The 27,227-nt window shown below is 47.8% G+C and overlaps 12 protein-coding genes across 12 annotated transcripts; 5 read left to right on the forward strand and 7 right to left on the reverse strand.

Moving 5' to 3' along the window:
- Positions 1-240: 240 nt before the first annotated feature.
- On the reverse strand, positions 241-2,314 carry F5891DRAFT_943114 (uncharacterized protein; the record flags this gene model as incomplete). Its single annotated transcript, XM_041374462.1, has 4 exons — positions 241-1,026; positions 1,075-1,829; positions 1,880-2,161; positions 2,215-2,314. The coding sequence occupies 4 exons, from the start codon at positions 2,312-2,314 to the stop codon at positions 241-243; spliced, it is 1,923 nt and encodes a 640-aa protein (XP_041231609.1).
- A 322-nt stretch (positions 2,315-2,636) lies between these two features.
- On the forward strand, positions 2,637-4,459 carry F5891DRAFT_943256 (uncharacterized protein; the record flags this gene model as incomplete). Its single annotated transcript, XM_041374468.1, has 11 exons — positions 2,637-2,687; positions 2,735-2,767; positions 2,820-2,910; positions 2,966-2,980; positions 3,034-3,209; positions 3,265-3,386; positions 3,439-3,578; positions 3,628-3,658; positions 3,711-4,121; positions 4,179-4,188; positions 4,241-4,459. 11 exons carry the CDS (start codon positions 2,637-2,639, stop codon positions 4,457-4,459), a joined length of 1,299 nt encoding a protein of 432 aa, XP_041231610.1.
- Positions 4,460-5,232: 773 nt separating this feature from the next.
- Positions 5,233-7,368, reverse strand: F5891DRAFT_1007805 (SHQ1 protein-domain-containing protein). Its single transcript, XM_041360501.1, has 7 exons — positions 7,077-7,368; positions 6,675-7,020; positions 6,387-6,624; positions 6,205-6,332; positions 5,686-6,145; positions 5,433-5,619; positions 5,233-5,381 (listed from the first exon to the last, which is right to left on the reverse strand). The coding sequence occupies exons 1-6, from the start codon at positions 7,149-7,151 to the stop codon at positions 5,469-5,471; spliced, it is 1,398 nt and encodes a 465-aa protein (XP_041231611.1). The 5' UTR covers positions 7,152-7,368; the 3' UTR covers positions 5,233-5,381; positions 5,433-5,468.
- A 92-nt stretch (positions 7,369-7,460) lies between these two features.
- F5891DRAFT_1126000 (ADC synthase) lies at positions 7,461-9,237 on the forward strand (the record flags this gene model as incomplete). The annotated part of the gene is made up of 7 exons (XM_041364031.1): positions 7,461-7,472; positions 7,525-7,738; positions 7,792-8,332; positions 8,367-8,531; positions 8,585-8,785; positions 8,835-9,142; positions 9,194-9,237. The coding sequence occupies 7 exons, from the start codon at positions 7,461-7,463 to the stop codon at positions 9,235-9,237; spliced, it is 1,485 nt and encodes a 494-aa protein (XP_041231612.1).
- Positions 9,238-9,252: 15 nt separating this feature from the next.
- On the reverse strand, positions 9,253-10,239 carry F5891DRAFT_1126001 (ribosomal protein S2, flavodoxin-like domain-containing protein; the record flags this gene model as incomplete). Its single annotated transcript, XM_041364032.1, has 3 exons — positions 9,253-9,412; positions 9,441-10,005; positions 10,059-10,239. 3 exons carry the CDS (start codon positions 10,237-10,239, stop codon positions 9,253-9,255), a joined length of 906 nt encoding a protein of 301 aa, XP_041231613.1.
- A 90-nt stretch (positions 10,240-10,329) lies between these two features.
- Positions 10,330-12,789, forward strand: F5891DRAFT_1007810 (heat shock protein 70 family). The gene is made up of 9 exons (XM_041360502.1): positions 10,330-10,448; positions 10,498-10,547; positions 10,603-10,741; positions 10,796-10,814; positions 10,866-11,044; positions 11,098-11,530; positions 11,588-12,045; positions 12,100-12,278; positions 12,327-12,789. The coding sequence occupies exons 1-9, from the start codon at positions 10,396-10,398 to the stop codon at positions 12,653-12,655; spliced, it is 1,839 nt and encodes a 612-aa protein (XP_041231614.1). The 5' UTR covers positions 10,330-10,395; the 3' UTR covers positions 12,656-12,789.
- A 586-nt stretch (positions 12,790-13,375) lies between these two features.
- On the reverse strand, positions 13,376-16,321 carry F5891DRAFT_638341 (MFS general substrate transporter). Its single transcript, XM_041372605.1, has 22 exons — positions 16,119-16,321; positions 15,947-16,058; positions 15,811-15,889; positions 15,675-15,747; positions 15,606-15,625; positions 15,485-15,555; positions 15,372-15,432; positions 15,293-15,320; positions 15,225-15,243; positions 15,093-15,172; positions 14,992-15,042; positions 14,860-14,937; positions 14,618-14,804; positions 14,529-14,561; positions 14,389-14,478; positions 14,223-14,329; positions 14,028-14,167; positions 13,936-13,970; positions 13,838-13,880; positions 13,712-13,787; positions 13,600-13,663; positions 13,376-13,542 (listed from the first exon to the last, which is right to left on the reverse strand). Exons 1-22 carry the CDS (start codon positions 16,250-16,252, stop codon positions 13,525-13,527), a joined length of 1,599 nt encoding a protein of 532 aa, XP_041231615.1. The 5' UTR covers positions 16,253-16,321; the 3' UTR covers positions 13,376-13,524.
- Positions 16,322-17,370: 1,049 nt separating this feature from the next.
- On the reverse strand, positions 17,371-19,147 carry F5891DRAFT_1007850 (WD40-repeat-containing domain protein). The gene is made up of 6 exons (XM_041360503.1): positions 18,694-19,147; positions 18,395-18,643; positions 18,258-18,337; positions 18,010-18,200; positions 17,588-17,960; positions 17,371-17,508 (listed from the first exon to the last, which is right to left on the reverse strand). Exons 1-5 carry the CDS (start codon positions 19,112-19,114, stop codon positions 17,600-17,602), a joined length of 1,302 nt encoding a protein of 433 aa, XP_041231616.1. The 5' UTR covers positions 19,115-19,147; the 3' UTR covers positions 17,371-17,508; positions 17,588-17,599.
- A 450-nt stretch (positions 19,148-19,597) lies between these two features.
- F5891DRAFT_1007851 (Gtr1/RagA G protein conserved region-domain-containing protein) lies at positions 19,598-21,573 on the forward strand. Its single transcript, XM_041360504.1, has 8 exons — positions 19,598-19,724; positions 19,771-19,872; positions 19,928-20,036; positions 20,088-20,214; positions 20,264-20,457; positions 20,510-20,652; positions 20,702-21,339; positions 21,391-21,573. Exons 1-7 carry the CDS (start codon positions 19,642-19,644, stop codon positions 21,081-21,083), a joined length of 1,140 nt encoding a protein of 379 aa, XP_041231617.1. The 5' UTR covers positions 19,598-19,641; the 3' UTR covers positions 21,084-21,339; positions 21,391-21,573.
- F5891DRAFT_1007860 (P-loop containing nucleoside triphosphate hydrolase protein) lies at positions 21,574-23,145 on the reverse strand. Its single transcript, XM_041360505.1, has 6 exons — positions 22,984-23,145; positions 22,860-22,938; positions 22,730-22,809; positions 22,407-22,682; positions 21,926-22,361; positions 21,574-21,879 (listed from the first exon to the last, which is right to left on the reverse strand). The coding sequence occupies exons 1-6, from the start codon at positions 23,064-23,066 to the stop codon at positions 21,715-21,717; spliced, it is 1,119 nt and encodes a 372-aa protein (XP_041231618.1). The 5' UTR covers positions 23,067-23,145; the 3' UTR covers positions 21,574-21,714.
- A 61-nt stretch (positions 23,146-23,206) lies between these two features.
- F5891DRAFT_638681 (uncharacterized protein) lies at positions 23,207-26,123 on the forward strand. Its single transcript, XM_041372608.1, has 10 exons — positions 23,207-23,305; positions 23,355-23,381; positions 23,446-23,538; positions 23,591-23,702; positions 23,756-24,050; positions 24,099-24,317; positions 24,371-24,433; positions 24,485-24,878; positions 24,927-25,604; positions 25,654-26,123. Exons 1-10 carry the CDS (start codon positions 23,284-23,286, stop codon positions 26,058-26,060), a joined length of 2,310 nt encoding a protein of 769 aa, XP_041231619.1. The 5' UTR covers positions 23,207-23,283; the 3' UTR covers positions 26,061-26,123.
- Positions 26,124-26,322: 199 nt separating this feature from the next.
- F5891DRAFT_1162052 (uncharacterized protein) lies at positions 26,323-27,179 on the reverse strand (the record flags this gene model as incomplete). Its single annotated transcript, XM_041365273.1, has 5 exons — positions 27,117-27,179; positions 26,913-27,049; positions 26,607-26,856; positions 26,474-26,553; positions 26,323-26,417 (listed from the first exon to the last, which is right to left on the reverse strand). The coding sequence occupies exons 1-5, from the start codon at positions 27,161-27,163 to the stop codon at positions 26,323-26,325; spliced, it is 609 nt and encodes a 202-aa protein (XP_041231620.1). The 5' UTR covers positions 27,164-27,179.
- Between the last annotated feature and the right edge of the window lie 48 nt (positions 27,180-27,227).

Raw genomic sequence — 27,227 nt, forward strand, 5'->3', positions numbered from 1 at the left:
ACCCATCAACTTTGTATGTACCATCTTGGGTGGTATATCTCATTAAAACGGTATCCGAGGACATGTGCCAACGAAATTAATAAATATGCGATGATAGTAGAATCGGACATTCTACAGTGAGTCGTGCTGGTATGAAGTATTGATTGGACTATGCGGAGAGAACCTATGCTAGATATAAGGAAAACATGACAGCGGAAAACAGTGGCGATAAATAGTGTAGAATGCAGGGAATCCGTGTAGTCAGCCTTCCGCTTGCAGAAATGTCCGTATGACTTGTTGGCCATTCAGCTTCCTGCGCTGGGACACAAAATCCATCATATCCGCAGTGCTTCTGCGGCTCACCAATTCTATTCTCGCTAGTTCCTCCTCCCACGCGCGCATCTCCACTTGTCCGACTTTCTCGAACAACAAGCTACCTTCTGCGCCAGTAGCACCTTCAGGTATTGTAGAGTGGGCTCCTTCCGAGCTCGCGCCTGAACTAGAATGGCCAAGCCGCGGGGCTTCCACCCACTTCTGGTTGAAAGCACCACGAGTACTGCGTCTATTGGTAGTGGGTCCACTATATGCGGTTTCGGGGCGCAGAGGGACGGGATGTCGATTATTATGATTGTGGAGATGGTTATATCCCTGTGGATCGTACCCATGCGGCGTGTCCCGGGGCCCCGCAGAAGTGTGGGGTCTGCGTACGGACTTCAGTTTGTATTTGCTTCCGGGTTGTGGTGATGGTACAGAAGAAAACTTGTGGGTATGGCCATTTGATATTTCATGCTCGGCTTTAGCTACAGTGGGCGCCTTTTCTGGTACTTGGACGACTACAGGAGGGCTACGAGGCGGTGACGGTAGTTGAGTATTTGTATTTGGACGTTCTCGCTTTGATCGTTTTGGGGACCTAGACTTGGATTGGCTTGCGGCGGAATAGCGTGAAAGAGCCAATTGACGCTGAGCCTCGTTGGTTGAGACTACAATAATTTCTTGGTCATCAAGCTCGACCGTTTCAGCGCTCGAGGTAGGGGAGGAGACGATCAACTGAAACACATGATTAGGCAAACAACAGGGGGAAAATATGCAATATACCTTTACGCGAATAAAAAACCTGATAGAAGCCGTGCCAGTCTGAAGTGTTTCTCCAACCGTCCACCGGCTACTGGGACTGGCATCGGGCCAAGAAAAGGTGAGAGTCTGACGCCAGGTCCCGGTAGAATCACGAGTGAAGCGATGGGAAGATTCAAGATGAGCAAAAATATGTGTCGTTGTTCGTTCGCTTGTGTGAGTCACTTGTGAGGTACTAGGCACTGATGATTGTTGTTGTGGCAGAAGAGGGCGCGTGTCAGATATCGAGGAAGAAGTTGAGGAAGGGCAGTGGAGATCGTTGGAAGAGGAAGCAGCGGATGCGAGGTCGTAAGAGTTCGCTGCGACAGAATGATCATGGGAGTTTGTTTCTTGATTTGACGCGAGGTATGAGTGCGATGATAATGTAGGGGCTGATGGTGTCGAAGTACCAGAAGGGGATGTTTGAAGTTCTGAGAATTGTATTCTTCTTTCGACCACGGCAGTCGCACTGCGGATGGATACTGCTGAATCGAGTGGTTGAACAGTGACTTGTAAAGAAACGATGTCGAGGGGACCAACGGGTTTAGTGGGCAGTATAATTTGATAACGGAGTGAAGGGCTTCTAGACTTTGTGCTCATGGAAGATAGATGAGATGTTGGGGGCGGGGTTACTGGAGAGGGTGGAGACAAATTTCCTGGTAAGTCATGGCGGATCAAATAGAGATCGCAATGTTTAAGCAAGCGAGAACCGATGCCCGGAACGGGAGCGTGATTGACAACTAAATGACATAAGACACGAGTTAAGTATTGAATGCTTGAAAGGACATACCGGCCTCGATTCGCCAACATATTCGATACTCTTGAAAGTAAAGAGCTGAGCTGGGTCCAACATTATGAACTGGGATGGTAAGTCGGAATGGGTGTTCCACATTTCCTATCTCTGCCCAATCTTGGCCATCTGGTTTCCTCCATAAGGTGACTGAGTGCTCTACCAAAATTTTGGATTGTGCTCCCCCCAACCGGCCATGCCGAAATTCATAACATCGAACAAAGACTGTTATATCTTTGGCAGAGAGATGTTTTCCATCCTGCTCTATTTCAGTGCGAACGGCTGAGTGAGGGGATATGAGAGGATGATAATAAATGACAGAAAAACATACGGACCTCCTTCGAACTTGAGGGGTGTCAAGCCGAGGTAGCCACTGTGAGGAAAGAAACGGACGCCATGGTTGCCTTTCGGGGAGATAATTGTAAGCTTGACCATTGGGACGAGGGTAAGATTGGGGATGAGGTTGAGTGGGACGAGGAGTAAAAGAGTGAAGGAAAAGAGAGTGATGGAGGAAGGATGTAAAGACGCCCAGAAGCAATTGGGATAAATAAGTGGTCAATAATTGGTACCAAGAATATTCATGACAGCGAGCGAGAAGCAAGAGCATCGCGACACGATCTCCCGATCTGTGATCCAGATCTACGGAGCACCGGCGTTGAATATAGCATTGTCACGCCGGGTACTTGTCACGCGGCTACTCCCGTTCGCTCAACTCTTGGAGTCTCGCTTCGACCACCACGCCATCAAGCAGCCAAGGATGCCTTCGTCGTTCTACGTTCCGATTCTCCTTGCGGGTATGATAATTACGGTATGTAATCTTGTTGCTCCAAATGTGCACCATCTAATGGATTGTAGGGGTCGAGTAACTCTTTGTGGAGCAAATGGCAGGTGCAGTGTTTCAGCCTCACGTTCAGAGACACGGCATTGACGAGTAGAATAGGACATGCAATGCGTGGAGAATTGCAGCGATCCCAACCCTGCACACCACGTTCTTTACGAGCAACCTGTATGGCAGACTCTGCAGATGTTCCGTCCGTAGTCTTTTTGTTTATTGGTACCACGTTCTACGCTAACTATCCGTGCTAGTCGGCGAAATGCTTTGTCAGTCTCAGTTTCCACCCAAATATTTGTATATTCATAGATATCGCATCTAGGCTTTCTCCCTGTCATTTATACGTGGCTCCGTGCACGTCAGCGTACTGCACCCGTATTCCTTCCGTCAGATTTAGAAGACGAGCCCGGTAAAGTCGACCAAACTTGTGAGGAGCTACGAGGTTGGAAAATTCTTCTTTTATGGTTTCCCGCTGCTTGCGATCTTACCGGAACAACGGTCCGTACATCTTCCATATTTCATGAATCCCCCTCTCTGATCACAATTCAAACAGCTTATGAATGTCGGTCTCCTTTATACACCCGTTTCAATCTATCAGATGACACGTGGGGCTCTCGTTCTTTTCGTGGGCACCCTTAGCGTTATCTTCTTACACCGTCGTCTATGGCTCTATCAGTACGTCCTCTCTCCTTCTCCCATTCCATACTCCTCACTTGTTTCTACACAGATGGGTCTCTCTTTTGACTGTCATGGCCGGTATCTCGCTCGTAGGATACAGCGGTTCGCTTATTAAAGATGCTGTACACTCTACCTTGCATCTCTTAGGATCCGACCAGCCAGAACCTGAAGTCACCAAAGTCCTCGTTGGTTGGTCATCTCATTGCTTTCTATGGAAGTTTATACTGATCGTATGTAGGCATCTTCTTCGTTCTCTTCGCCCAGGTGTTGTAAGTATCTCATAATCCCTTACTTCAGCGACTAAGAATAGCTCCCACCCAGTACGGCAACACAGTTCGTTGTAGAAGAGAAGATCATGGCCCGTTACTCCGTGGCACCTTTGGTTGCTGTGGGCTACGAGGGCTTATTCGGCGCACTCACCATCATCATGTGCATGCCCATTCTCGCTATGCCGTCAATTGCTTCCAGCTCGCCTTTCTTCGACCTTCCTAGGGGTTGGTACCAATTCGTTAACACCCCCAGCGTCCTTTGGTCGGGCATCGTCGTCGCCATCAGTATCTCGTTGTTTAATTACTTCGGCTTGAGTGTCACAAGGCATGTAAGCGCCACCGCAAGGAGCCTGACAGACACCTGCAGAACACTCTCGATCTGGCTAGTCAGCCTTGCACTAGGCTGGGAGAAACTTCTTTTCCCCATTTCACTCCTCCAAGTGCTGGGATTCTCCTTCTTGGTGTAAGAAAGTTCTTTATACAATTCTTACGTGATGCTCACATGTCTTTTATATTCTAGGTATGGCACGGTACGTCTTACTCGCGTTCTGATGGTACTTATTGTTTAACGTAGTCTTCTAGTTCCTTTTCAATGGTTTGGTCAACCCTCCCTCTTTCCTCCACACCCCCTTGGCCCTAGAGGAGACGGTGGGTGGCGAAGCGGAAGAGGGGGAGGCCTTGCTCGCTTCACAGCATCTGGACGATACTGCTGCTCTACCTGTTGACCTTGGTCAAGGTGGCTACGATGTTTTGCCTAAAGATGTCAGAGTACATGCGCAAGGTGTCTCGTCAGAAGATTGAGGCAGGATCCACCCATATGATACTTACACCTATTATTCACATTGATCCGTGGACATATGCTGATGCGGACGCCACACACAATTGATGCGCACTGCCGTTTATTAATTTTGATGCCGTTCACGGACCCGCATGTGAACAACAACTCTAGCACCACATGGTCTTCGACAGGGATCAGATGCACGATGCATTTTTCGGATATATGGATAACAATTGAACAAGGTCAAGCAAGTCTCCTGCCTTTCAAGTCTCGCAGTTCCCCGAACGAGCAACATTTCATCATCTAAAGTGGTCGCGAGCTCTTGTGCTGAGAACCAAGCGGCGAATTTCGGCAATTTGCACGTCTACTCTTCCTGTCTTCTCTCATATCAGTAAAAGGCTGGACGTTGTACACCGGATACAGGCTGGCTTCGACAGGTTCTTCCAACGACACGAGGCAGAACGTTAACCTATAAGTACGGTGGAGTCGAGGCTTCTCGAAGGTGCTACGGGCGCGAACAGAAAGTGCATATTTCCACTACATACCTTGGCAAACTTTATTACTCATTCAAAAGAGGCTCTAACCACTTATCAACGCTGCGTGCATGCGGTGAAAGGTGGCGCATGCTCAAAATCGCCGAACTTGAAATGGCGCTAACTACTGGCAGCGACTGAGTATATATATATACTTCCCTAGGAGGTTTACTCGGATTTATGCTTAATTCGTGACCATGGGTTATAGAATCACCTTAACAGACTTGGCCGTTGTTTGCTGCGATAAGTATCTACGAACCGAGCTCTGTCACCAAAAATTTATTTGTATTGTGCAAGGTTGTACACTCCAATGAAACGTGTTTTAAATTGGCGATCATCGTAGGTCCGAAAGTCGCACGAATTTGGTTCATGTTTCAACCGCCAGCGAAACATGTTTACGCTGTGCCAGCTGCTAAAGTCTTTTGAGAAGATGAATCCAATTGAGGATGTTAAGCATGCTTACGGGTAGTGTGTCACAGCTTGAACACTCCATATTAGGTCATTCGGAGGACTCGTCGTCGCTGTCGCTGTCGCTGCTAGTGGTATCCACAAGGGCCGCATCTTCTAAATTCTCAATGTTCCAGCCAATCATCGATTTCGTAATGGCCAAAACTTTCAATTGCTGTGCGATGTCTAATATAATCTCATCGCTGCGGAAGTAAAGATGTTTATATTAATACTGGCCATTCCATCGGAAGATTAAAGTGACTCCGCACCTCGCAGATGCTTGGATCCAAACGCAGAAATCATCGACCCAGATTTTGTTATACACGTAATACACTTCATGATGGTCCAAAACGTGTTTCATCTCCAATAGGTAGCGCGTGACCATTCTTCTGCCCTTTGCCAAAACGGCCGCTACATCATTCCGACAAGCATCGGCCATTGCGAAAGAGCGATAGAGAGGGAATGCAAGGGAACGCCGATAAGACGGCATCAAAGCCGAAGCGAGATCATGATCGGTGAACCCCGGCGTGGGGATAGACAGAGGAACGTTTTCTGAAGATAGGTATGGAGGGGGATCCAGTGCTGAGAACGCAGGGATGAGTGAACAAATCGTCCAAGCGCTTTCAGGGGTAGGGTCATGCTGTGTCGTGCGCCTGTCATAGGCAGATGCGAATAGCAAGGTCAACAGTGTCAGATACAGATTTCGCTGCTGTAATTCCGTCGGCAAGTCTGTTATAAATTACAATGTTCTCAGCGTGGATACATAATCAAGCGCGGATACCGCTCACATTCTTTGCGCGGTAAATTGAGCATCGTCATATTCTCGCTCTCGGTGAATATACATTCGGCATCTTTGAGCCCGGGATCTTCCCAGGCAAGAAGTTCTTGGATGTACTCATCATCCATATAGTCCGCCCTGCAGGAGGAGGCGAGTGAGCGTTCAGATCGATGCCTTGTTCAGGGATCCTACATATAATGCTCTTCATCCCATTTTTTCTCTTCATGTTGCAATCTTTTCGCTCGTCGTTCTTCTGGTAAACAACTCTCAGCCTCACTCCCAAGTTCATCGACATCATTTTCTGCGTGAACGACGTGGGTGAAGTACCCTGTGTACATGTTCAAAAACCCATAGTATCTCTTTGTGGATAGCTGTAATGGAGAATAAGATTCTGCGATAGTCTGGGGAAACTGCCAGTCATTTTCAGCAGCTGGAAATGATTTGAGGATGTTGGTTGAAGCATGAAGTCATCGCACGCACCTTCCAATATTTCCCGTTGTTCGAGCGAGATTGCATCAGTTAAATCCACAAGTTCTTCCAGCTCGCTTTGTGATGAAGCCTCAGACCCGATGACTTCTATCGCCGGTTGTTTTGGAACTTCGACATGACGAGGGGCCAGTAGCTTTGCTAGCAAGTCCAAGTCAGGGAATTCTTGTCCCTTCACCTCTTTAGTTAGTGTAACTGTTAAATATCCACTGCTTGGATCATAGGTTGCAGAGGATTGGTCGTCTTCGAGAACCGAATGAGGGAAATTTATGCGAAGGAAGTAAGGGTTGATATGAACGGTCAACAACGTTTCATCGACGTTGATCTCCACATCAGAGGCCTACTTTGAGGATATCATTGATCAGGATTGGGAACATAAGTGCTGCACAGACGTACTCTTACTGATGGGCAATAGATTGATACTACTACTGCTTCAAGAGTTTGGGTACAGTGAAACCGTGGAGTTATCATATTGCGACGACCTCCGAGCGAGTCAACTTGAAACACCGGGAAGTTGACGGTTATTCAAGTTTTGTGAAAGACCCGGCGAATATATCTGATCCTAGGATCTGATCTAGACGGAATACCCGTCTTTCCTCGACTAGTGGCTACGATTTGATGCGATGTTGCTCGGAGTTTGGATGGTGATATCAAGACAAGTTTCAGAGTCATGTGTGCATGTGATGACTCGTGCGGCTAGCATCTGCAGGTCAAAGTAGTGCTACTTATACCTTAGGCTAATCGGTGGATGTTTCAATCACTTTATCCCTCAAGACAAACATGGACCCTCAGGTATGTGAGACGTTGCATAACAGGTTTAGACACTGATGTTATTTGCTTGTAGAAATTTACAGCGTATCCATCTCTCGCCGCTGTAGAACAACTCATCATTCGCGAGAAGCGAGGCAACTGCGTTCCAATATTTATCCAGCTTCCTGCAGATCTTATCACACCATGTATGGCATATCTTCGAGTAGCCAAAGACTCCAAGTACAGCTTCCTACTGGAGTCGGTTATTGCGGGGGAGAACATCGCCAGGTACAGTTTCGTCGGCGCAGGTAGGGTGCCCGCTCCGATGTTACGGCTTTCAACATCAATTGACGCGCATTAGACCCACTGAAGGTCATCAAAACTGGACCGAACGAGGAATTTCAGGGAGATCCACTTTCTGCTCTACAACGCGAGCTCGCCGTTCACCAATATGTGAAAATTCCTGAAATTCCAACTTTCACCGGAGGCGCGATCGGATACGTGTCCTATGACTGCATACAGTACTTCGAGCCCAAGACTGCTCGACAACTCAGTGATCCTTTGTCTATCCCGGAATCTTTGTTTATGATTTGCGACACCCTCCTCATTTACGATCACCTATTCCAGTCTATCAAGATCGTCTCTCATGTCTTCTATCCCAAAGATGCCGGCACCACCAACCTTCCTTTCGTATATCAAACTGCTCAGTCAAAAATCCGTCGGCTAGCAAAAGTACTTTTGAGTCACACAACTCCCGAAGTACTGCAGCCTCCAATTACGTTAGGAAACCAAGCCGTATCCAACATAGGCAAAGAAGGCTATGAGTCATTTGTAACCAAGCTCAAGGAGCACATTATTGCCGGTGATATCATCCAAGCAGTTCCATCTCAAGCGCCTTGCTCGTCCAACAAATTTACACCCTTTTAATGCATACAGACATCTTCGCCAAGTCAACCCTAGCCCTTATATGTTTTATTTGGATTGCGGAGAGCTCCAGATAGTCGGCGCCAGCCCAGAGACTCTTTGTAAAGTGGAAGCAAACAAGGTCTACAACCACGCCATTGCCGGGACCGTCAAGAGAGGAAAGACTCCAGCAGGCTAGTCTTAATGTCCTTCCCGGGGCAAGCTATCTTGACTCCTTTTACAGAGGACAGCGAGCTTGCTAAACAGCTCCTTTCATCTGAAAAGGACCGAGCGGAACACATCATGCTTGTTGATCTTGCCAGAAATGACGTTAATCGGGTTTGCAAGCCGGAGACCGTGAAAGTTGATCACCTTATGGCGGTACAAAAATTCAGTCATGTCATCCATTTAACGTCCCAAGTTTCGGGAATGCTGAGGGAAGGGTTCTCGAGGTATTTCACTGATGATCGTGTTTCCTGTAATTACCAACAGTTTTAACAGGTTCGATGCTTTCCGCTCCATATTCCCCGCGGGAACTGTATCGGGAGCTCCTAAGATCAAAGCCATCGAACTGATTGCCGAACTAGAGGGCGAACGGAGGGGAGTTTATGCCGGTGGCGTCGGACGTTTCGACTTCGCTGATGACGAAATGGACACATGTATTGCTATTCGTACAATGACATTCAAGGACGGGGTTGCCTACTTACAGGCAGGAGGAGGCATCGTTTTTGACAGTATGGAAGACGAGGAGTATGTAGAGACCCTCAACAAACTGGGAGGCAATCTGCGAGCACTGATTGATGCAGAGAGTAAGTCTTGTTACTAAATTATGAAGTTGCATTTACTGAAGGAGGATACAGAATACTGGAGTGAGATTCAAGCGTCACATCCATTACAACGTTGATCCCACGTAGTAAAACTAATCTCTGTCAGCTACATATCGTGTAGTACCTCGTTCTTGAGCACGCATGTATCGAGCTTGTCGTAGCTCTTTAATCTGCACTTCTCTATCTCGCAAAACTCTCCCTTCCCTGCCAGCTATGCTGAGAACACCTGCAATTAACTCTGCTGCTCGAGGGCTCTCGTCATTTGCAGGGAATGGCATACATGACCACGCGAGGATCGACGTTCGAGTCGACAATGCCGATAGTAGGAATATGCTGTATTGCGCATTCGCGGATGGCATGGATGTTAGCCAGAGGGTTTAGGAAGATGACCAGGTCGGGTGTAACACGCTGCCCTCTTGTGACGTCAGACCCAAACAATTGCAGTTTGTTCGTAAGTGTGCCAGGCAGCCATCTTTCGCCAACATGGAAAGCCTGTGGTCCAATCCTCTCTGCGGCTTTGCGCACAACAGCACGCAGATCTGGACGAGTGCCCACGAAGACAACTGTGCCATCCCTTGCAACGACAGCACGGGTGAGGTTCGCAGCCCTCCGCAACAGCGGAAGGGTCGAGTCAAGGTCGATTATGGTGATACCAGCGCGAACACCGTACGCGTAGGGCATAAAATTTGGATTGAGCAAAGATTTAGCGTGCCCAAAATGTGCACCAGCAGCTATTAGTGCGGATAACGTTGCTTCAGACGGAGCGAGAGGCCGGTGCAACTGGTGGTGGGGTTGAAAGGTGTTATCTCGCGTCACATTAGAGCCATGCTCGCTGAATAGATCGACTACACGAGATAATAAGTAAAAGACAGTCTGCTACACGAAGAAAGACACTGACCGAGCATTTTGAAACGTATCCGGCGGTCTTGCAACGACTGCCAATCATCTGGTGACTGCAGAGGAAATGGTTGGTCACTGGAAGTGAATACATTTCGTCTATGTTGTAGGACCGAAAGATGGCTTCTACGCATACATCTTGTGGCAGAAAGCCATGGTCTTAGACCTGCCTTGGTAGACATGTCGAAGAATGGGTAGTGCTGGTGGCAGTGCAAAATTTGATACCACTGGTCAGGATGCTTACTTCAGCTGGGTGATCGATTTTTTTCGATTGCTCTTCTGCCCATCACCACCATCCGGCTTCATCTCTCTTTACTTTTTGTTTGTCTCTTTAAAAAATGGAAGACGCATTTGACGGCGCTGTTGGCATTGATCTCGGTACTACCTACTCGTGAGCGTCCATAATTTGCTGTCATCATGATACTGACATCGTCTCTTAGCTGTGTGGGTGTATGGCAAAATGATCGAGTTGAGATCATCGCCAACGATCGTAAGTTTCTGTGCCATACGACGAGTTCACACATTCATCTGTGTGAGTTCTGCAGAGGGTAACCGGACAACTCCTTCATATGTCGCATTCTCTGCGGAGGAGCGTCTAATCGGTGATGCTGCAAAAAATCAGGCTGCTATGAACCCCCGCAACACAGTCTTTGATGCCAAGCGTCTCATCGGCCGTCGTTATGAGTGAGTATCTCATGAAGTATCCTTCGATAGCCTTGATGACATGCGAAAAATTAGTGACCCCGACGTCAAGAAGGTTAGTATGAGGATTCATAACTGAAATGCGATGCTAAATATATCACTCCAGGACATGACTCACTGGCCTTTCGAGGTAGTAGAGAAGGAGGGTTCACCTTTGATCAAGGTCAACTACCTTGGCGAGGAGAAGGTTTTCAGCCCCCAGGAGATCTCGTCAATGGTTCTCACTAAAATGAAAGAGATTTCGGAGGCAAAGCTCGGCAAGACTGTCACCAAGGCTGTCGTCACGTGAGTTGCTCTTTTCGTATCATGTGTGAATTTGTTCTGACGCGAATGACCAGCGTCCCTGCCTACTTTAACGACTCGCAACGTTTGGCAACCAAAGACGCTGGTACCATCGCTGGCCTTGATGTTCTCCGTATCATTAACGAGCCCACTGCCGCTGCCATCGCGTATGGTTTGGATCGTCAATCAAAAGCGGAGAAAAACGTTTTGATCTTCGATCTTGGTGGAGGAACTTTCGATGTCTCGTTGCTCAACATCAGTGGTGGTGTCTTCGCAGTTAAGGCCACCGCAGGTGACACTCACTTGGGTGGTGAGGATTTCGACAACACCCTCTTGGATCACTTCAAGAATGAGTTCAAGAGGAAGACGAAGCACGATATCTCTGAGGACCCCCGTGCACTCAGACGACTCAGAAGTGCTTGCGAGCGTGCCAAGCGCACCCTCTCGAGTGTCACCCAGACCACCGTTGAGGTTGATTCGTTGTACCAGGTTAGCATGTCACGTGTGCACTCGAAAGTTGGATTTATCTCATACATCCATGACTAGGGTGAAGACTTCTCTGCCAACATTACTCGTGCCCGTTTCGAGGAGATCAATGCCGCTATGTTCAAGTCGACCATTGAGCCCGTCGAGAAAGTGCTCAAGGATGCTAAGATGCCTCGTGAGAAGGTCGATGATATCGTTCTCGTTGGTGGATCCACTCGTATTCCCAAGATTCAATCTCTCGTATCGGAGTACTTCGGTGGACGCCAGCTGAACAAGTCGATCAACCCCGACGAGGCTGTTGCCTACGGTGCCGCTGTGCAGGCTGCTGTTCTCACTGGCCAGACCTCAGAAAAGACTGCGGACCTTCTCCTTCTTGACGTGGCTCCTCTCTCGCTTGGTGTTGCTATGCAGGGCGATGTCTTCGGTGTCGTTGTCCCCCGTAACACTCCCATTCCCACCAACAAGTCGCGGACATTCACGACTGTTGAGGACAACCAGACGACTGTCACCTTCCCTGTGTAAGGCGCATGTTCATTTATCTCCCAACGTCATGCTGACATCTTGACCTTCAGGTATGAGGGTGAACGCACTCAGTGCCGTGATAACCGTCTGCTTGGTGAATTCGAGCTGACTGGTATTCCTCCTATGCCCCGTGGACAGGCTGAGCTTGTTACCACCTTCGAGGTTGATGCTAACGGTCTCCTCAAGGTCTCCGCACAAGACCGAGCTTCTGGCCGCAAGGCATCTATCAGTCAGTGGCGGTCTTCAGATTTGTTAAGCAACTGACATTTTTGTTCAGGCATCACCAACTCCGTTGGTCGTCTATCGTCGGCCGAGATCGACCAGATGATCAAGGACGCTGAGCAATTCAAGCAGGCTGACAAGGAGTTCTCTTCACGTCATGAGGCGAAGTCCGACCTCGAGGCTTACATCCACCAGGTGGAAGGCACTATCACCTCGCCTGAGATCGGCATGAAGCTTAAGCGTGGTGCCAAGTCTCAGGTCGAGACTGAGCTTGCCCGTGCACTTGAAAAGCTCGAGATTGAGGACTCTTCAGCAGATGAGTTGAGGAAGTCGCAGCTTGCCATCAAGCGGGCACTTCAAAAGGCTACTGCTGGCATCCGGTAAACGATGATGATTTTTGATGTTTAGTATGCAAAATAGAGCAGCGTAGTATTTCCATGATGTTGTGTCTGTTGTTCTCCCTGTTTTGCATACCAAAATTTGGCGTTGTATTCGCAATGACATTTCTTTTTGCTTTCGCACTGCATTATGTCTGACAATGTTCAGATCTAGACCAATCTCATTAGAAGTAACACCCAACAGCACTCGGCCGCACCAGTCCCTGATACTATTTTTTTCCTGTATGCTGATACCAACATACATGTAAGCAATTGTCTCGTTCTTGTCTCCCTAAATTCGCGTCCTCCGAGGCACCAAACCATGATCGATATATCTTGGCATGTAATCATTGCGTCTCCCAGCATCTGAATGGGGCCGAAGTCCCATACGAGAGCGTTGTCGTCGACCGTGTTGTGCATATGGTGTGGACAATATCCGATTTCCTTCCTGCTCCGTTCCCCTGTCTCGCATATATGCTCTCCCAAATGGAAAGGATCAGCAGTCACTCTGAACCCTCGTCTTCTGTATTTCATCAGCACATGCAATGTACATAGGTGGGTCAAGTCCTCCAAATACATCCGAGGATTGACGAGGCTCTTGCTTGCGATTGTCCAAGGTGGGTACAGGTAAGCTTGTGGATACCCACAGGTTACCCATGCCGTTGCCTACTCATAGAGATTGACAGCTGTTAGCTCTACAGTGCGACTGATCTCGCGAAAGGGTATGTTGGAGGTAATTTACTGCATACACCAAAGCCTAACATTGTAGACGCCCGCAGGTACCTACTTGAATGTATGACAAAGTAACCAGGAAGCATACATGTCTGACTGTAAATCATTCTTCTGGTTCTGAAATCGAGAAGCTGTCGATGCCAATTATAAGGCATAACGTGCCTAATATTTGATGTACAAATTCAAAGCTGCAACACAAATGAAAAGAACCGCGCTTACTCGGAAGTAGCTTCCCTTCAGTTGTGTCATAGGAACGGCGATGAAAAACATGGCAATCACAAGCCTATAAAAACCGTCAGACTCTTCGAGTGTGTCGAGTGATATCACTTGCGCTGCTTCAACACCAAACACCATCAATCCTCCAGATTTTGTAGCCCATGGGACTTGGAAATATGCGACTGCGAAACCTAGGCCACAATCGTGAATATTGGACAAATCATGCGTTGTTGTAACTCACCGCCCAATGCTCTTGCAAGGTTTAACAGGGCACTGACTTCGCCCTAGAAGGGGAGGTCATATCACTGAAACGCACATGAATATATATGCGTCACTCACTGCCCTACGAGGGAAGCAGTCATTACAATATGCATCTAGTAATGCTCCTTGAGTTATCCCACGACACTTGAAATATTGGATCCGAGACTTACACACCGCAACAGTATTGAGGGTGATTGCAACGATCGCAATGCCCCAGCCCATGATGAGAGCGGCTTCGCTGAGATTTTGTATCCCAGCGCCCAGCGTCAAAAAGCCACAGATATAAAGCGGCATGGCTAAGTAACAGGTCCTACACAAATTCTCAGTTCTAACCTGAGACAGTACCATCAGTTGAGTTTGCATACCATAAGCGGCTCTCGGCCTCAAAGAAACCACCGTTTTTGCGAATATGCAGATCCATAATGAATTCATTGATGTAACGTCCAATGATCTCGCCGAAAAGGACGGCGACCTAAAAATTCCATGCTGAGAACAGTAATCATGCATGATTCATAGATGGAAAAAACTTGCAATTGGAGTCGCATACGCTCCAGCCACGGCATATGGGCTGAAGCCAAATCCGACAGGAGGAGGAGATCCCATGAAGACGACATTTGTCGTCTACAAAAGTCGATAAGTTTATAACTGCAGGTCGAAACGGAAACGCTCACGTTCACACCGATCGAGAACCCAAAAACCAATGCCTTCCAAAAAGGTCAGCAAATGTACTAAGTATAGTCAGCAATGCAATTCATCTCACCTCAAAGAGAACTACGAAGAAAAACTGAGGACGCCAAACAACATCCAAAGACGCCAATAGAACTTCCGGCCATCGTGGTCTGTATTGTGCCATCTTGTACCCAGTGACGCCTATCAAAGTTTTAAATCGGTATTGCAGTCCCGTAGATATTTGCAGTGGCTTCGATGCAAGGTGACGATCATACATACTGGTTCAGCAAAAGTCAACACCACTGCCCTAAGAAACAATATAGCAGAGCGTACGTTTCTTCCATGAAAAACACAATGAGAAATAATACGATGGCGCTGTAAATAGATCCTATAGCATAGGCCCATCTCCAGCTATCCAACAATTGATGAATATTCTGAATCAAGGACAGCATACGTAAGACGTACCTCACACGCGCTACAAGAAAGCCAAATACAAATGGTGATAGGTAAGGCGATCTATGAGATAGTGAGAAATATTTCTCTCAATAAAGGAATTCATTTCTGACAGAACGAAACCCGAAGTCCAGATGTTCAGCTTCCGTGCTTGAAGATGGAAGGGGAAGATATCCGTCACGACATAAAGACCCTTGGAGGTTGGTAAATGTTGAAGCTACCATGAGAATTTCCACTAATCGTACTGTCACCTGGGGACACGTTCTGAAAACACAGTCAGTTTACGGCAGGCATGGATAACATGACGACCTACCCAAAGAATGCGGTCAGGCAACGCATCCCTTCATCGAAAGTTAACATTGTCCAATAAATACCAATTATTGTGTAAATACCTGCAAAGGTGGCTAGATTCGGCGCCAATGTGGCGCCGATCAAGAATGCAAATGCAAAAAGCTGCGCTCAAGGTTTCAGGGTTCATATCGGCTAAATCACTGGAAATATATACCTGACTCCAGAAGAGTACTGGCAGTCGACCATACCGTCTCATGAGCATGACCCAGAAGATGCCTCCCCAACCTGGACTACAGATGAGAAGAGGCTATTCTCATGTAATGGTGTGATCTCACCCAGAAGGAAGATGCTCCAGCTTCAGGGAATTGTCATTGAATGTGAGTGACGATGGATGCATCACGCACTTTGATGTCAGATCGTTGATGACACCCGAGGTCGTGTCATAAGTTTGAGCGAGGCCAAATATCGACGCAATTCCTGCCAATAAAAGTATTCCATGATGACACTATTATGGATATTGAGCGAGGGCGAGATACATACCAATTCCAGAGTCGAAGTCAGGTACCACTGCAGACATTGTAATGATGATCAGGTGCACAGTCTTGCGAAAATCGGTCCACTACGAATGAATAGCTCAGTATTAGTGAAAGGGACACGACAATGAGAAATAACGAACGTTTTGTGGGTCGTTCGGGTCGTCAGCGGGTTGAGGCCAGAGGACCTTCAACCCATCAGGGCTAAGCTTGAGCCTAGAGGCCATTACCTCCCCAAACTCGACCTTCGCCTGTCTAGTGAGTCACGAATGAGTCACGATAGACTTAGGATATATGGGAGCAACAATCACATACTCGGGGTCCACTACTAGACGGCCAGAAGCCCGCTCGTAATAAGCAACAAAATCCACGTCGTCGGTAACATCGATTGAGTCATCTGTCTTCGCCTCTGAACGCAGCCGCTGGGAGCTAACATGCTCTAGAGCCATTGGTAGTGGAGGTGGGAGTTGGGAAGCAAATTGTAAGGTATCATCACTCTGTACCCATCATCAATTTAAAGCGCAGTACTTACGATGGCGATGTATCTCTTTTAATCTCGGGGGTGCGCAGATCGTGAGGAACGGACAGCCTGTTAAGGTGGGTTCGAGGGAAAGATACCGGCTGATATTACTCGGATCTTTGCTTGGTTTCTGCAATCCGAGCAAACGGGGTATAGACAACACTAGACCCTAACAGACCTCGAAAACATATTGAGTTAGGCTCCCTTTTTTCCTTCGCGATACACCGCTCGGATCACCCATTTCGAGGACTATGACCCACACGCATCGGTGAACCGCTCGTCATATTCGTAGTATGTCATTGACATCTCCACCCAGAGCTACAACAAAATACTTCAACCCGGTTACTATACTTTCATCCACAATCGTTCATGACATTTTCAAATTGGCACATTAATGGCAATTATTCATGAATACATTATCCAAGGATTAACTGCCACGGAGTCAGCAACGGATGTAGTGATGAAAACAATAACAAAGGGGAGACACTGACGAAAGAAAGACAATAACCCAGCAAGACGCGGATTAACATGCAGTGAAGTAAGAGATGGGGGAAGAAAGACGAAACATGAATAATCATGCGAGCGGTTGGGTCTTATCGGTATCACGGTGAATGACGTGAGAAGGTCGATACTGGTACTTGGTTTGCTCAGGGATTGAAGGAAAAGAAGATGAACCGAGGACAAGGTATCAGATGGCAAACCGAGGAGTGGTCGGGGGCTTAGCGCTCGACGCTCAGTGAGAATCGACCACATAGTAGGCGCCAGGTACAAGGGATCCAATTAAATGATGACATATAACACCTAGTACTTCCGTATCTGCAGCTGCGACGTCGTTACCTGCCTCGGATCCATCAGTGCAATGGTTCCACCAAGCACTCTGACAACTCTACTTTTTGATGTATTGCGCCTCTTGTCTATTGTCCCTGCTTCATTAGCCGCATCAATAAATGCCTGTCGTATCCACGCTCATACGCCCTCTCGCTTTGCAGGCCATTTGTTGGCCTGTAGTAACTCACTTTACGCTCGACATCCTGGGCGGACTAGGTCGCACAGTATGAAGGATCTGTTGGTGAATTGTCTTGATGAACGTATCATACTCAATTTTCGATGCACGCGAATGCAATAGGCACTATGCTACTCCGAATGAGTGGTGACACAAGGTTCTAGTAAGAACACCATAACGAACTGAAAAAACGCAAACAAGACGAGCATCGATGAGTTTATGAGTTCATAGCAGCCAAGTATACGATAACAGTGAACCTACCAAAACTCTGCCTCACCCACTGTCATCGTGCTCTGCTTCTTGTTCAGGAGCTCCCCATCCTTCATCCTCATCTTCCTGCTCGCTGTCTTCATCTCCCCGCTTCCGCTTCCCATTCACACTTTTGGCATGCTTGAAAGCCTCACCATCCGCGATGGTCACACACGTCAGCCGCGTGCCTTTTGTATCGTACTCAGCCACAGGTGGTATCTGCAGCGTTTCACTTCCAGCTTTTTGGTCAGCGGGCAGTGAAGCCAGGTCGTAAATATGGATTTTGCCGTCAGATGAGACGGTGCACAGGATGATCGTCGAGAGGGATGCATTTGCCTTGGTTGATCTAGGCAGTGCGAGAGGAAGAATCTCGACCGCTTTTACACTAAAAACACATGATAAAAACAAAGTCGGAACGAATGCATTGTACGTACCGATTGGAGTGTCCAGTCATTTCTGCGATGACAGTGGGCATTTTTTCTGGGTCATCTGGAATGTCGTAGATTGACAATTTCTTGTCTTCTGCGCCAACGAGTAATAATTCTCCGGAGCCATTCACTCGTTTACTAAACCGAATTGTATGTATTCGGGAGGGATGCGTGATTGTGTGGCGAAGAACCATGTCCTAAGTGCGATCATATTGAATTTACAGATAGACAGAAAAGTTATGATATGCACTCACGACTGTGAATAAATCAATCGTATTTTGAGATTGCACGACGAATGACGAGCCTGTCGCTGACCACCGCACGGTTTCCCCCTCTAAACCATCAAATGAGGTGAGAAATGAATCTGGGGCCGAGGGAAACAAACACGTACCTTTCCCCAGCTTTGTGCTAGCAGATCCTTTTCCGCGCATGAGATCCCACATGCGCAGCGTATTGTCTTTTCCTACGCTTAGCGCGACTTTATTAGACGGATGCACCGCCGTAGAATTGACTCGTCCCTTGTGACCTTTGAGGGTGCGAAGCACGACCCAGTCGCGTGCATGAAAAAGACATAATGTACCGTCTTCAGACGCTGAGAGAAGATGCGAGCGAGAGGGGAATTGAAGCTGTGTGATGGATCCTGTCGCAACAATTTGTTAAGAGGCAGATGTATAAAGCACTGTAACTCACCTTCGTGGTGCATGAGCCCGCCGATCTCTTTTTTTCTACGCAAATCCCAGACTTTTATAACCTCGTCTGCGCTCCCAGTAGCAAGCCACTTTCCCCCGTTCGGAGACGCGGCGACGGCCTTGATGCATGATACATGTGCGGGGAATATAAAGATGGGTTTCAGCTCGAACTTGTAGCCATCGTTGATCTCATCGAGCGAGACAGATCCATCAAAGCCGTATAGCAGTTTTTCGTAGGAGCCAGCGATTACCTTGAAGAAGGTTGAGAGAGTACTGACAGGTTTCGTGGATTGTTTTGCTTTTTGCTTGCCCTTAGTGGAGGACACGAGATGGTGATCGCTTTGGGCAACCGGTTTTACTTTCTTGTTTTCTTTTGGCGAGCTCGCAAGTCTCGCCCTTTTGGAGCTTGTTACTGTGGCCATCTCGGTGTACTTATATTTTCCTCCAGTTCCAGGACCCTGTAAAGGGTACTGGTTTGGGTGATCATCCCGGACGTTTTATATTGTTTGTTGATGTTTGATTGTTGTTACGCCTTCTTTTGGCCTCTGTCGCATGATGGCCTCGTCGCATTCTTGTCTAGACTTTCTTGCTCGTCCTAGGTGGCGTTGGTAGTGTCTGATCAAGAGCTTCCAAATGATGGACATTTGGTTGTATCGTCGTGCGTTTGACACAAGTATTTCGAGTATTTCATGGGGTATTTTAAGACTGTTTTGCCTGTACTACATGTGGCTGTCATCTAGACTCGACGTGGTCAGTGCTACCGTCATCACATTGAAGAGTGAACTCAGATGCTGAATCACTTCTACCGAATTAATTTGAGACAAATCTTGTAACTGAAATTGCTGTATGCCACATAATTTACGCTTGGCTCGGAGGTGTTTGTGCTTGTTGAATTCCAAAGCTTCCGCACTGCTAACGTTCCCTACTTTCATTTCATTTAGTACATATTATGTGTGCGATGAGCTCTTCCTCAAGCACAGCCATTTCCACTGGAACCAGCAGGACAAAAATACTTTTTCTGGGTATGAGAAGGTGAATCTTCACGTTTTCTCCTTTTGCCAGTTCTAACTTATCACAGGAGTGGAAAGACTTCCATACTCCAAGTCCTCTTCGATGATCTTCCAGTCAAACAGACTTTTTACCTCGAGCCCACCATGCGCGTCGCAAAGCATTTCATCGAGTATGTTCTTGCCCATGACTTCTGCTCGTACCTTGTACTGAACATCGTTTCTCAGCACCGTCATCCCGTTAGAGATATGGGACTGTCCAGGAAACGTCACCGTCGACACACTCGGCGCATCTCTCGCCGATTTCTCGACTATAGTCTTTGTAATAGATATTCGAGTACGTGTGCTGAATTCATTCACTGACTACCATTCTCATCCAGATGCACAGGATCTCTACCAACATCCCGTCTCAAAGCTCGTAGAGTTTATTGTCGCTGCATGTCAAATCAACCCAGACATAAATTTGGAAGTGTTTGTGCACAAAGCGGAAAGACTTCAGGAGGACGACAAGATCGGTACGCTAGCCCCGCATACATCTTTGCTCTTGCATGAAACGGCACGTAGAAAACTTCCGCCAGATACACGAACGCGTCATGGATCGCCTCGTAGACGAATCTCCCGAATTTGAGCAATTCCCTCTCAATTTCCATCTTACCTCCATATACGACCATTCTCTTCGGGAGGCGTTCTCTCGCGTGCTCCACAAACTGATTGATTCTCTACCATATCTTGAAGAACTATTAAATGTTTTTTGTTCTGTACGTGCCTTCGTTGCCACTTATCTCCACGGGCACGTCTCATCGCTTGCAGAACACAGCGTCCCCAAAAGCTTTCCTATTCGACACATCCAGTAAAATCCACGTTGCAACAGATACCTCACCCGTTGACCAAGCCACGCACAATCTCTGCTGCGACTACCTATCCATGCTCAATTCTTTCGGACCTCTCTACAAGTACGTACGTATCATAAATTTCCCTCCTGATTTCAAACCATTCCACCAGGTCCAACGCTAATGACCCACGGACGAGTCGGTTTTCCCCAACGCCAGCACCAACGCCCCCACCTACAGCCACGACATCAACTCCCACCTCCGGCACCAGTCCTGTCGGAACGCCGCCACTCCCCACTTCATCGACATCCCCCGTTCCACCCTCAAAGCCCCACTTCTACCCCTCAGCAGCGACGTCGCTCTCACCTTCACGCCCAGGAACTACGCTCACGTACCACCTCGTCACGCCGCACCTCGCATTGCTGGCACTCCTTCCGACGACAGTGTATGATATGCGCAGGGGTTTGGTGGAGTGGAATGTCGTGTGGTTTAGGGAGGGCGTTAGGGAAATATGGGTATCTGGGCTGCGTGGGGGTTTGGAGGATACTGGATAATTCATTTAGCCGTTGTGCGTGTTTACTGTCCGGCAACTAGTTCCTTCCTTTTTCTGATAGCAGGACAGACATCGTAGATCTGACTTGGGAAGAGGTAGACACATCAACAAGAGTTTCATGATTCAGGAACTGGGAGAAAGACGGTCTTGAACTTTGGGTGCTAGAAAGTGGGGCGTGTGTCGCCAGAGCTAGAGCCAGAGCCAGAGCCAGAGCCATCGACTGGTGTATGCAGGGTGCCGATTGCTTTGGAAGATAGGTAAATGTCATGCCGTGTTCATGCACTTGTACTTCTCACCCAAGAGAGCAGATTTCTAATCTGTTCTAACTTCTGGAGCCAGTTGGCTATGACTACTTAAGATAGACCCCCACCCATGACTGAATGTTCAAGACATGGTAAAAGGCAAATGATGAGCAGGTTTTGAACCCACAACAAATTTGTATCTTATCACTAGTTTAGAAGTCAAAGAATATCATGCATTGACAGTAGAATCGCATGAGATCAAACAGTCGTCTGCCAACACAAAAGGGGAATAAAAAGACTAGTTTGCATTTAACACAAAACATGAATGCGAGTCAGGGGCTGGCGCCGGCGCCGGCGCTGTTATGATGTGGCATGTATATCACTAGAACGTCATGATGTGGTAACTGCTTTGTGAATGCGAAGCCCAACCTCGAGTACCCATAGTTCTTCGTCAGCACCGTCACACAGAGCCTTATCGGCTTCTGCAAAAGCGAGAGCGCACTTTGCTTTTTGTCGTGCAGGCAGTGTCGGATGCAGTATGATAGTGTCATGAAGCTATAACGATGTCAGACAAGTTCAGCTGCTCTGATGAATCACCAACCTGTGAGAGTGTCTGTGATGCTGAGTATCCTTCTCGCATGATGCCCTTGACCTTCTTCTGGACGGCATTGAAACCCTTCAGTTTCCAGTTTGTCGGCAGGTCATCAACATCCATGTCCTCGACGACGGATATGCCGAGAGTCTTCGCAAAATCGTTTATAACAGCAGTTGGAACAACACCTGCTATCTCCTGGATGTCGTGAGGCGTGATTGGCACCGGAGGGTTGGTGGAGGAAGATAATCGAGACGCAGATTGCAAATATGTGATGGAGCGACGAAGGTCACCACCAGAGGTCTCGATCAGGGTAGAAATGACCTCGGAACTAACGTCAATATGTTCTGCGCTTGCGATGTGAGAGAGTCGGGATGAGGTTGATGTCGAATCAAGAGGCGTGAAACGAAACTTTGAACATCGAGACGCGAGAGGTTCGATTATTCTTGTAGTAGTCAGTGACTGCAGGGAGAAAAAGAAGTGCTCTCACCTTGTCACATAATTGCAAACAAGACAGAAACGAGTTATCCGGGCGTAGGTCTCCATTATCCGCCGTAATGCACCTTGCGCATCTTGTGTCATGGAATCTGCTTCGTCGAGAATGATGATTTTGTATGGCGGACAGGGATAAACATTTCCATCTGATGCCACTGCCTGTGCTCGAGGTGTTTGACGGGCGAACGATTTGATCTTCTCTCTGACTATGCTGATGCCTCTCTCGTCTGATGCATTGAGCTCTAAGACTCGGTTTCGAAAGTTATCAGGTCTGGCAGAGCAGTGAGTTTGGGCAAATCAAAATGAAATCAGCCGCACCCAAAGAGTTGCCTTGCAAGTGCAAGAATGGTGGACGTTTTACCAGTTCCGGGGGGTCCATAGAACAACATGTGAGGGAGCTACTTTGCATGAGGAAGAACCACGCCATAAGTAAGAAGGACGTGCATACATTCGTCGAGACCAGTGTTTTCCGCAGTACTGCGATTGTATGCTCTTGTGCCGAGACATCATCTATGGTCTTTGGTCGACTGCATGTGATGAGAAGATTCACAGAGCAAAACGAACATACTGACTATTTTTCTACCCATGGTTGATGTGCTGGGTCTACAAAATGTTTCGACGTTGCTGATGTTGACTTTGCTTGAAAAAATGCCATCTCAAACAACCCGGGCCTTGGATGTTCTTTAGATAATGTCTCCTTCACGCGGCGTAAGTTGGATCGCGTCGAAAACGCGTGACTGTCACGTCACAAACACGACTCGGCAAAAGGTTTCCCACATAACAATAGTCACAATCCATCCACGACGCGACTGGGCTAAAGCGCGCGTTTTTTTCGTTCCCGACTACGTCGTGATTCTAATCATTCTGTACAAATGGCAGATACAGAGAAAAGGGGTATGCCCTGCGCAAGCATGTCATGTTTTATAGCTGAAATCCCTGTCAGATTCTTCCAGCGCATCAATATCTACTGGTGAGCAGTCGACCAGCCTTCTATCCCGGATGCACTCACGCGGACGCGTCATTTTGCTATATAGCAGCAAAGAAACCTCTTGCTGAGTTGAAAAATGGAAAAGTTATCTTCAAGCAGAAGCCCATATCGTTTGAGAAGTCGTCGGAAGCCATGCAGGGTCTGTCCTCCTCCCGTTTCGAGAGCGCTCAATCTAAATTTCTATTCAATAGAAATTGTCAAGTTCCGGGAGATGATCGAGCAGCGAATTGAGAGTCAGGACCCCCCACTTACTTCTATTCCAGACGAACATAAGCCGCTGATAGTGAAGCTTGCGCAAGAGAGGTGAGCTTGGGACATGGCGACCCACGTAAGTCGTCACTGACTTCTACATCTAGTGAGAAGGGTGTCACCCCGCTTGCGAAGCATATCCGCTCTGAACTTCTACCATCCTTCGATGAGGACGATGATTCTTCACGCGAAAGTATATCAGTTGCTTTGCCTCTTCTCGTGGTGGAGCATGCCATTCAGTCGCTCATGGTCAGGACGAATTATGGCCTGGATGGGCCATCGGGATATAAACTCCCTCCTGTTGTGTGCGTTTGGCGATGGGAGGTCAGAGACGACTATAGGGATTGGCTTCCCAAGTCTGCCAGGGAGAAAGCCGAGATAAGAATAACTGAACGCGTCCAGGCATGTATTGTCTCGAATTTAATTGTCTTCCTTGACGTATCTTTTTAGGCCAAGACAGACCTTCGCGCAATCTTCGAAAGTCTACCGCAGGATGAACGGGATGCAATCCTCGACCCGAAAGGTACTAACAAGCTCCCCGCTAAAGACATCAATAAGCCCAATCCACCGAGCAATGCAACCGTCGAACAGGCTGATGCTACAGAGCTCAAGGCCTCGACATCCCAGCGTGATCCGAGTGTGAGTGCCAATGAACCCGAAAACATCGATGTATGTTCTCCTTTCCTTTTCCCATGTCACCGACTCACTACAAACTTGGGTAGTCTGGTAGTGGAACTCCAAAAGCTCGACAGCGAAAAGCTACAGATGCAGAGAAGGCCGCCAAAGTACGCTGGTCTTTGCGTGGCAAATTTATTCAGTTAATGTTGTTATTTCAGGCTAAAGAGAAGGAAGAGAGGAAGGCAGCCAAGGCCGAAAAAGAGAAGAAGCAAAAGGCGACTCAAGACAAATCCCGGTCTCTTATGGCTAATTTCTTCGGCAAGGCGAAGGCTCCTCCCCGCGAATCACCGTCAAAACCCGTTTGTGGGACTTCCACTAGCGAATCAGATTTTCAGAAGACGTTTAAGCCTTTTGTCTTGAAGAAAGACGCAGAAATGGCGCCAGTGAACTGGTTCTTAGAGCCTAGCAAGTCAATTTGGAAGAAGCAGACCTCGGGGTTCAGCCATGCAGACGCTATCATGGTCGATGATGCCCAAGCCTCGGAGATCAATGGCATTGATGTGTTCGTATATCGCACACCAGCATTCAATCATGTCGGAGCTAATGCGCAAGGTGCGTCCATCAAAGCACGCCAGTTCATGTCGTTTATATTGTATACAGAGCGTTTCCAGGATATTATACGGTCGTTGCGACCGCTTCGGCTCACGCAGCCTCGCGACCGATCGAAATCCTCCTTCAAATCCTTCAGCCCATGTAATACGAAAGATATATATTCCCAGCTCAATGATGCTGAAATAGCTGGGGATACATCTCAAGTTCGCTACTTATCAAACATCCTTAGGGACAGGAACATGCTTCCAGCGAAGGTCTTGATTTTCCATGAGGATGCACGTCCTGGCTACTATGGTTCCTGGACGAAGAACTCGCGCATCGTTGGTCCTAGATCACCTTTCGCTCGTGATCTGCTCGCCCGAGATTACGGGTACGATTCTGGAGAGGAGTGGGAAGATGAAGGCGCAGCAGACGCGGACAACGTTGACGACGATGACGATGAGGAGGGTGACGGCGAGGAGAATGATTCTGATCTGGAAAGCTGGTTAGTGGATGATGATGAGATTGAAGAAGTTGTTCCGGATGACGGGGACCTATCACCTTCACTTCTGGACATACCCCTTCCCCCTCCAAAGAGGAAAGCAGAGCTTCTTAGCAAACAGCCTGAAAAGAAGCGGAAGATAGTGGTCCCTCTCGTCCCCTATATCAAAGGTCCTCTGTGGGAGTCGGTCATAGGTCAATGTGAATATGATGCTTTCAAGCCGTACCGTATACAGTTATTTAATGGTATGTTCTTCACGGAGTTTGCTGAACCGTCTTTGATCGCCTGCTACAGATACGCAATACCCAATCGACCCCTTCACTTTCGTCGCAAAGACTGCCGAAGAAATCCAGCAACTAAATGATGAGTCCAAGTTCGCAGTTCCCTCCCTACCCAATCGGCTATCAGGAAACAACGGCGTTGCAGAGTCATCAGCTGCTGCTACTCAGGCTCCAGCGAACAAGCGTGCTACCCTAGCGTCCACGCCGAAGACCACATTTCCCGATGCACATGTCCCTCTACTCATCAGCAAGATCATGACTTTAGCGACGGCAAACCTTACATTTATCGTGGAAAGCGTTCACCAGGAGCTTCGCGCGCATAAGGTGAAGAAGAATGCGATCGAGGCGAAAATACGGGAGGTAGCAAAGAAATCCAAGGAAAAGAAAATATGGGTTATCAGCGAAGGGCAACAGCTATGATCGTTGATTCCCTCTTAACACAATACCTGAACCAGCATTTTAAGTGCTCGTGGTTTGATTACGGAGGATGTAATCTTATATCTCATGCAGCGTCAACTGCATTCTATAATAGATGTGTCCTGTACATCAAATTGGTTCGTCCCGTGAGTGTACATTCGTATCAAAGCCTGACATCAGAGGAAGGACCAAAAGAAAATAGATATAGGCATTAGTATCACAGCGTATATAGTAACAGATAGAGTCATCCTTAAAATTGACATCATCATGAGCTTGCCAGCCTCCAAAGCTGAGCGGCATCATCAAAATCTGATTTACTTCCATCGGACGGGAAGGAGTGGATGTCACTAGATTCGCTGCCTAAACAAATGGTTAGAGCACACTTCTAAGGGACAACTCAAATGTAATACACTCACGCACAAGCATCTTGGTCACTCGCCCGTCCTTGTCGAGAACGGGTTCGAACCCTAACCCTCTGTAGATCTTCAAGCGCAATCTAGAGAAGCAGCAGGGTCAATTGCCTCTCATGTCATCCAGCATGGTACTCACGCAGAACCATCTAGCTGAGCCTGGTGATCCTTGGCAGGATCTGATTCCTCTAATGAACGCGCTTGCTCTTTCAGGGCTGCCAGTTCAGCTTCTTTACTGGCTAGAGAGCCCTCCGCGTCGCGGATAGCCTTGGCTAGGGACAGCCTAGATCCGTCAAGTTCATTGAGATGGGACGCGTGCTTTTCTAAAGAGGGCACGTTTGGCGGTCGCATCGAAGATTTCTTGGCAGCCTCTAAGACGCGAGACAAGGCTTGGAAATAGGATGAAGATGATCACTGACAAGTCGTGAAGTAGAGATGTCCATACCTTTCAAATCCACATACGCCTCTTCGTTCTCTTTCTTTCCTCTGGCATAATTGATCTTCATTTGCTCTTCAGCTGCGGTTATTGTGAGGTAGTCATCCGCGGGATCAATGATGCTTGTCATCTCCCGAATTAATTTACTGCATTGAATAGTTCGAGATTAGGACGTCGATGTGCGTGAGACATGAGATATTATCGTTCGCGCACATGCATTCTTGTAGCTGAGGATCTTTTGATTGAAGGTCCCTCGCCATCGCGTGATGGTAGTTAACAGAGTTAGTTATATCATGCCACAACCGCGTCACGGTCATGTGAAAA

Source organism: Suillus fuscotomentosus (assembly GCF_016647785.1).
Source record: "Suillus fuscotomentosus strain FC203 chromosome Unknown F5891scaffold_6, whole genome shotgun sequence".
Classification (NCBI taxonomy): domain Eukaryota; kingdom Fungi; phylum Basidiomycota; class Agaricomycetes; order Boletales; family Suillaceae; genus Suillus; species Suillus fuscotomentosus.

Excerpts from the sequence above, each read along its gene's own strand:
- F5891DRAFT_1007805 (XM_041360501.1), bottom strand. The coding sequence starts at position 7,151 with ATGATAACTCCACGGTTTCACTGTACCCAAACTCTTGAAGCAGTAGTA. Across the intron at positions 6,333-6,386 it reads TGGGATGAAGAGCATTATAT|GGCGGACTATATGGATGATG; the intron begins GTAGGATCCCTG and ends CTCCTCCTGCAG. Across the intron at positions 6,146-6,204 it reads CAATTTACCGCGCAAAGAAT|ACTTGCCGACGGAATTACAG; the intron begins GTGAGCGGTATC and ends AATTTATAACAG.
- F5891DRAFT_1007810 (XM_041360502.1), top strand. The coding sequence starts at position 10,396 with ATGGAAGACGCATTTGACGGCGCTGTTGGCATTGATCTCGGTACTACC. Across the intron at positions 10,449-10,497 it reads GATCTCGGTACTACCTACTC|CTGTGTGGGTGTATGGCAAA; the intron begins GTGAGCGTCCAT and ends ATCGTCTCTTAG. Across the intron at positions 10,548-10,602 it reads TGAGATCATCGCCAACGATC|AGGGTAACCGGACAACTCCT; the intron begins GTAAGTTTCTGT and ends TGAGTTCTGCAG.
- F5891DRAFT_638341 (XM_041372605.1), bottom strand. The coding sequence starts at position 16,252 with ATGGCTCTAGAGCATGTTAGCTCCCAGCGGCTGCGTTCAGAGGCGAAG. Across the intron at positions 15,748-15,810 it reads TGACTTCGACTCTGGAATTG|GAATTGCGTCGATATTTGGC; the intron begins GTATGTATCTCG and ends TTTTATTGGCAG. Across the intron at positions 15,043-15,092 it reads TGGACTTCGGGTTTCGTTCT|ATCGCCTTACCTATCACCAT; the intron begins GTCAGAAATGAA and ends ACTATCTCATAG.
- F5891DRAFT_1007850 (XM_041360503.1), bottom strand. The coding sequence starts at position 19,114 with ATGGCCACAGTAACAAGCTCCAAAAGGGCGAGACTTGCGAGCTCGCCA. Across the intron at positions 18,338-18,394 it reads TAGCACAAAGCTGGGGAAAG|AGGGGGAAACCGTGCGGTGG; the intron begins GTACGTGTTTGT and ends TTGATGGTTTAG. Across the intron at positions 18,201-18,257 it reads CGATTGATTTATTCACAGTC|GACATGGTTCTTCGCCACAC; the intron begins GTGAGTGCATAT and ends GATCGCACTTAG.
- F5891DRAFT_1007851 (XM_041360504.1), top strand. The coding sequence starts at position 19,642 with ATGTGTGCGATGAGCTCTTCCTCAAGCACAGCCATTTCCACTGGAACC. Across the intron at positions 19,725-19,770 it reads CTTTTTCTGGGTATGAGAAG|GAGTGGAAAGACTTCCATAC; the intron begins GTGAATCTTCAC and ends AACTTATCACAG. Across the intron at positions 19,873-19,927 it reads GTCGCAAAGCATTTCATCGA|CACCGTCATCCCGTTAGAGA; the intron begins GTATGTTCTTGC and ends ATCGTTTCTCAG.
- F5891DRAFT_1007860 (XM_041360505.1), bottom strand. The coding sequence starts at position 23,066 with ATGGCATTTTTTCAAGCAAAGTCAACATCAGCAACGTCGAAACATTTT. Across the intron at positions 22,362-22,406 it reads GTTTGCAATTATGTGACAAG|AATAATCGAACCTCTCGCGT; the intron begins GTGAGAGCACTT and ends GACTACTACAAG. Across the intron at positions 21,880-21,925 it reads CATCACAGACACTCTCACAG|CTTCATGACACTATCATACT; the intron begins GTTGGTGATTCA and ends ACATCGTTATAG.
- F5891DRAFT_638681 (XM_041372608.1), top strand. The coding sequence starts at position 23,284 with ATGGCAGATACAGAGAAAAGGG. Across the intron at positions 23,382-23,445 it reads CAGCGCATCAATATCTACTG|CAGCAAAGAAACCTCTTGCT; the intron begins GTGAGCAGTCGA and ends TTTGCTATATAG. Across the intron at positions 23,539-23,590 it reads GTCGTCGGAAGCCATGCAGG|AAATTGTCAAGTTCCGGGAG; the intron begins GTCTGTCCTCCT and ends TCTATTCAATAG.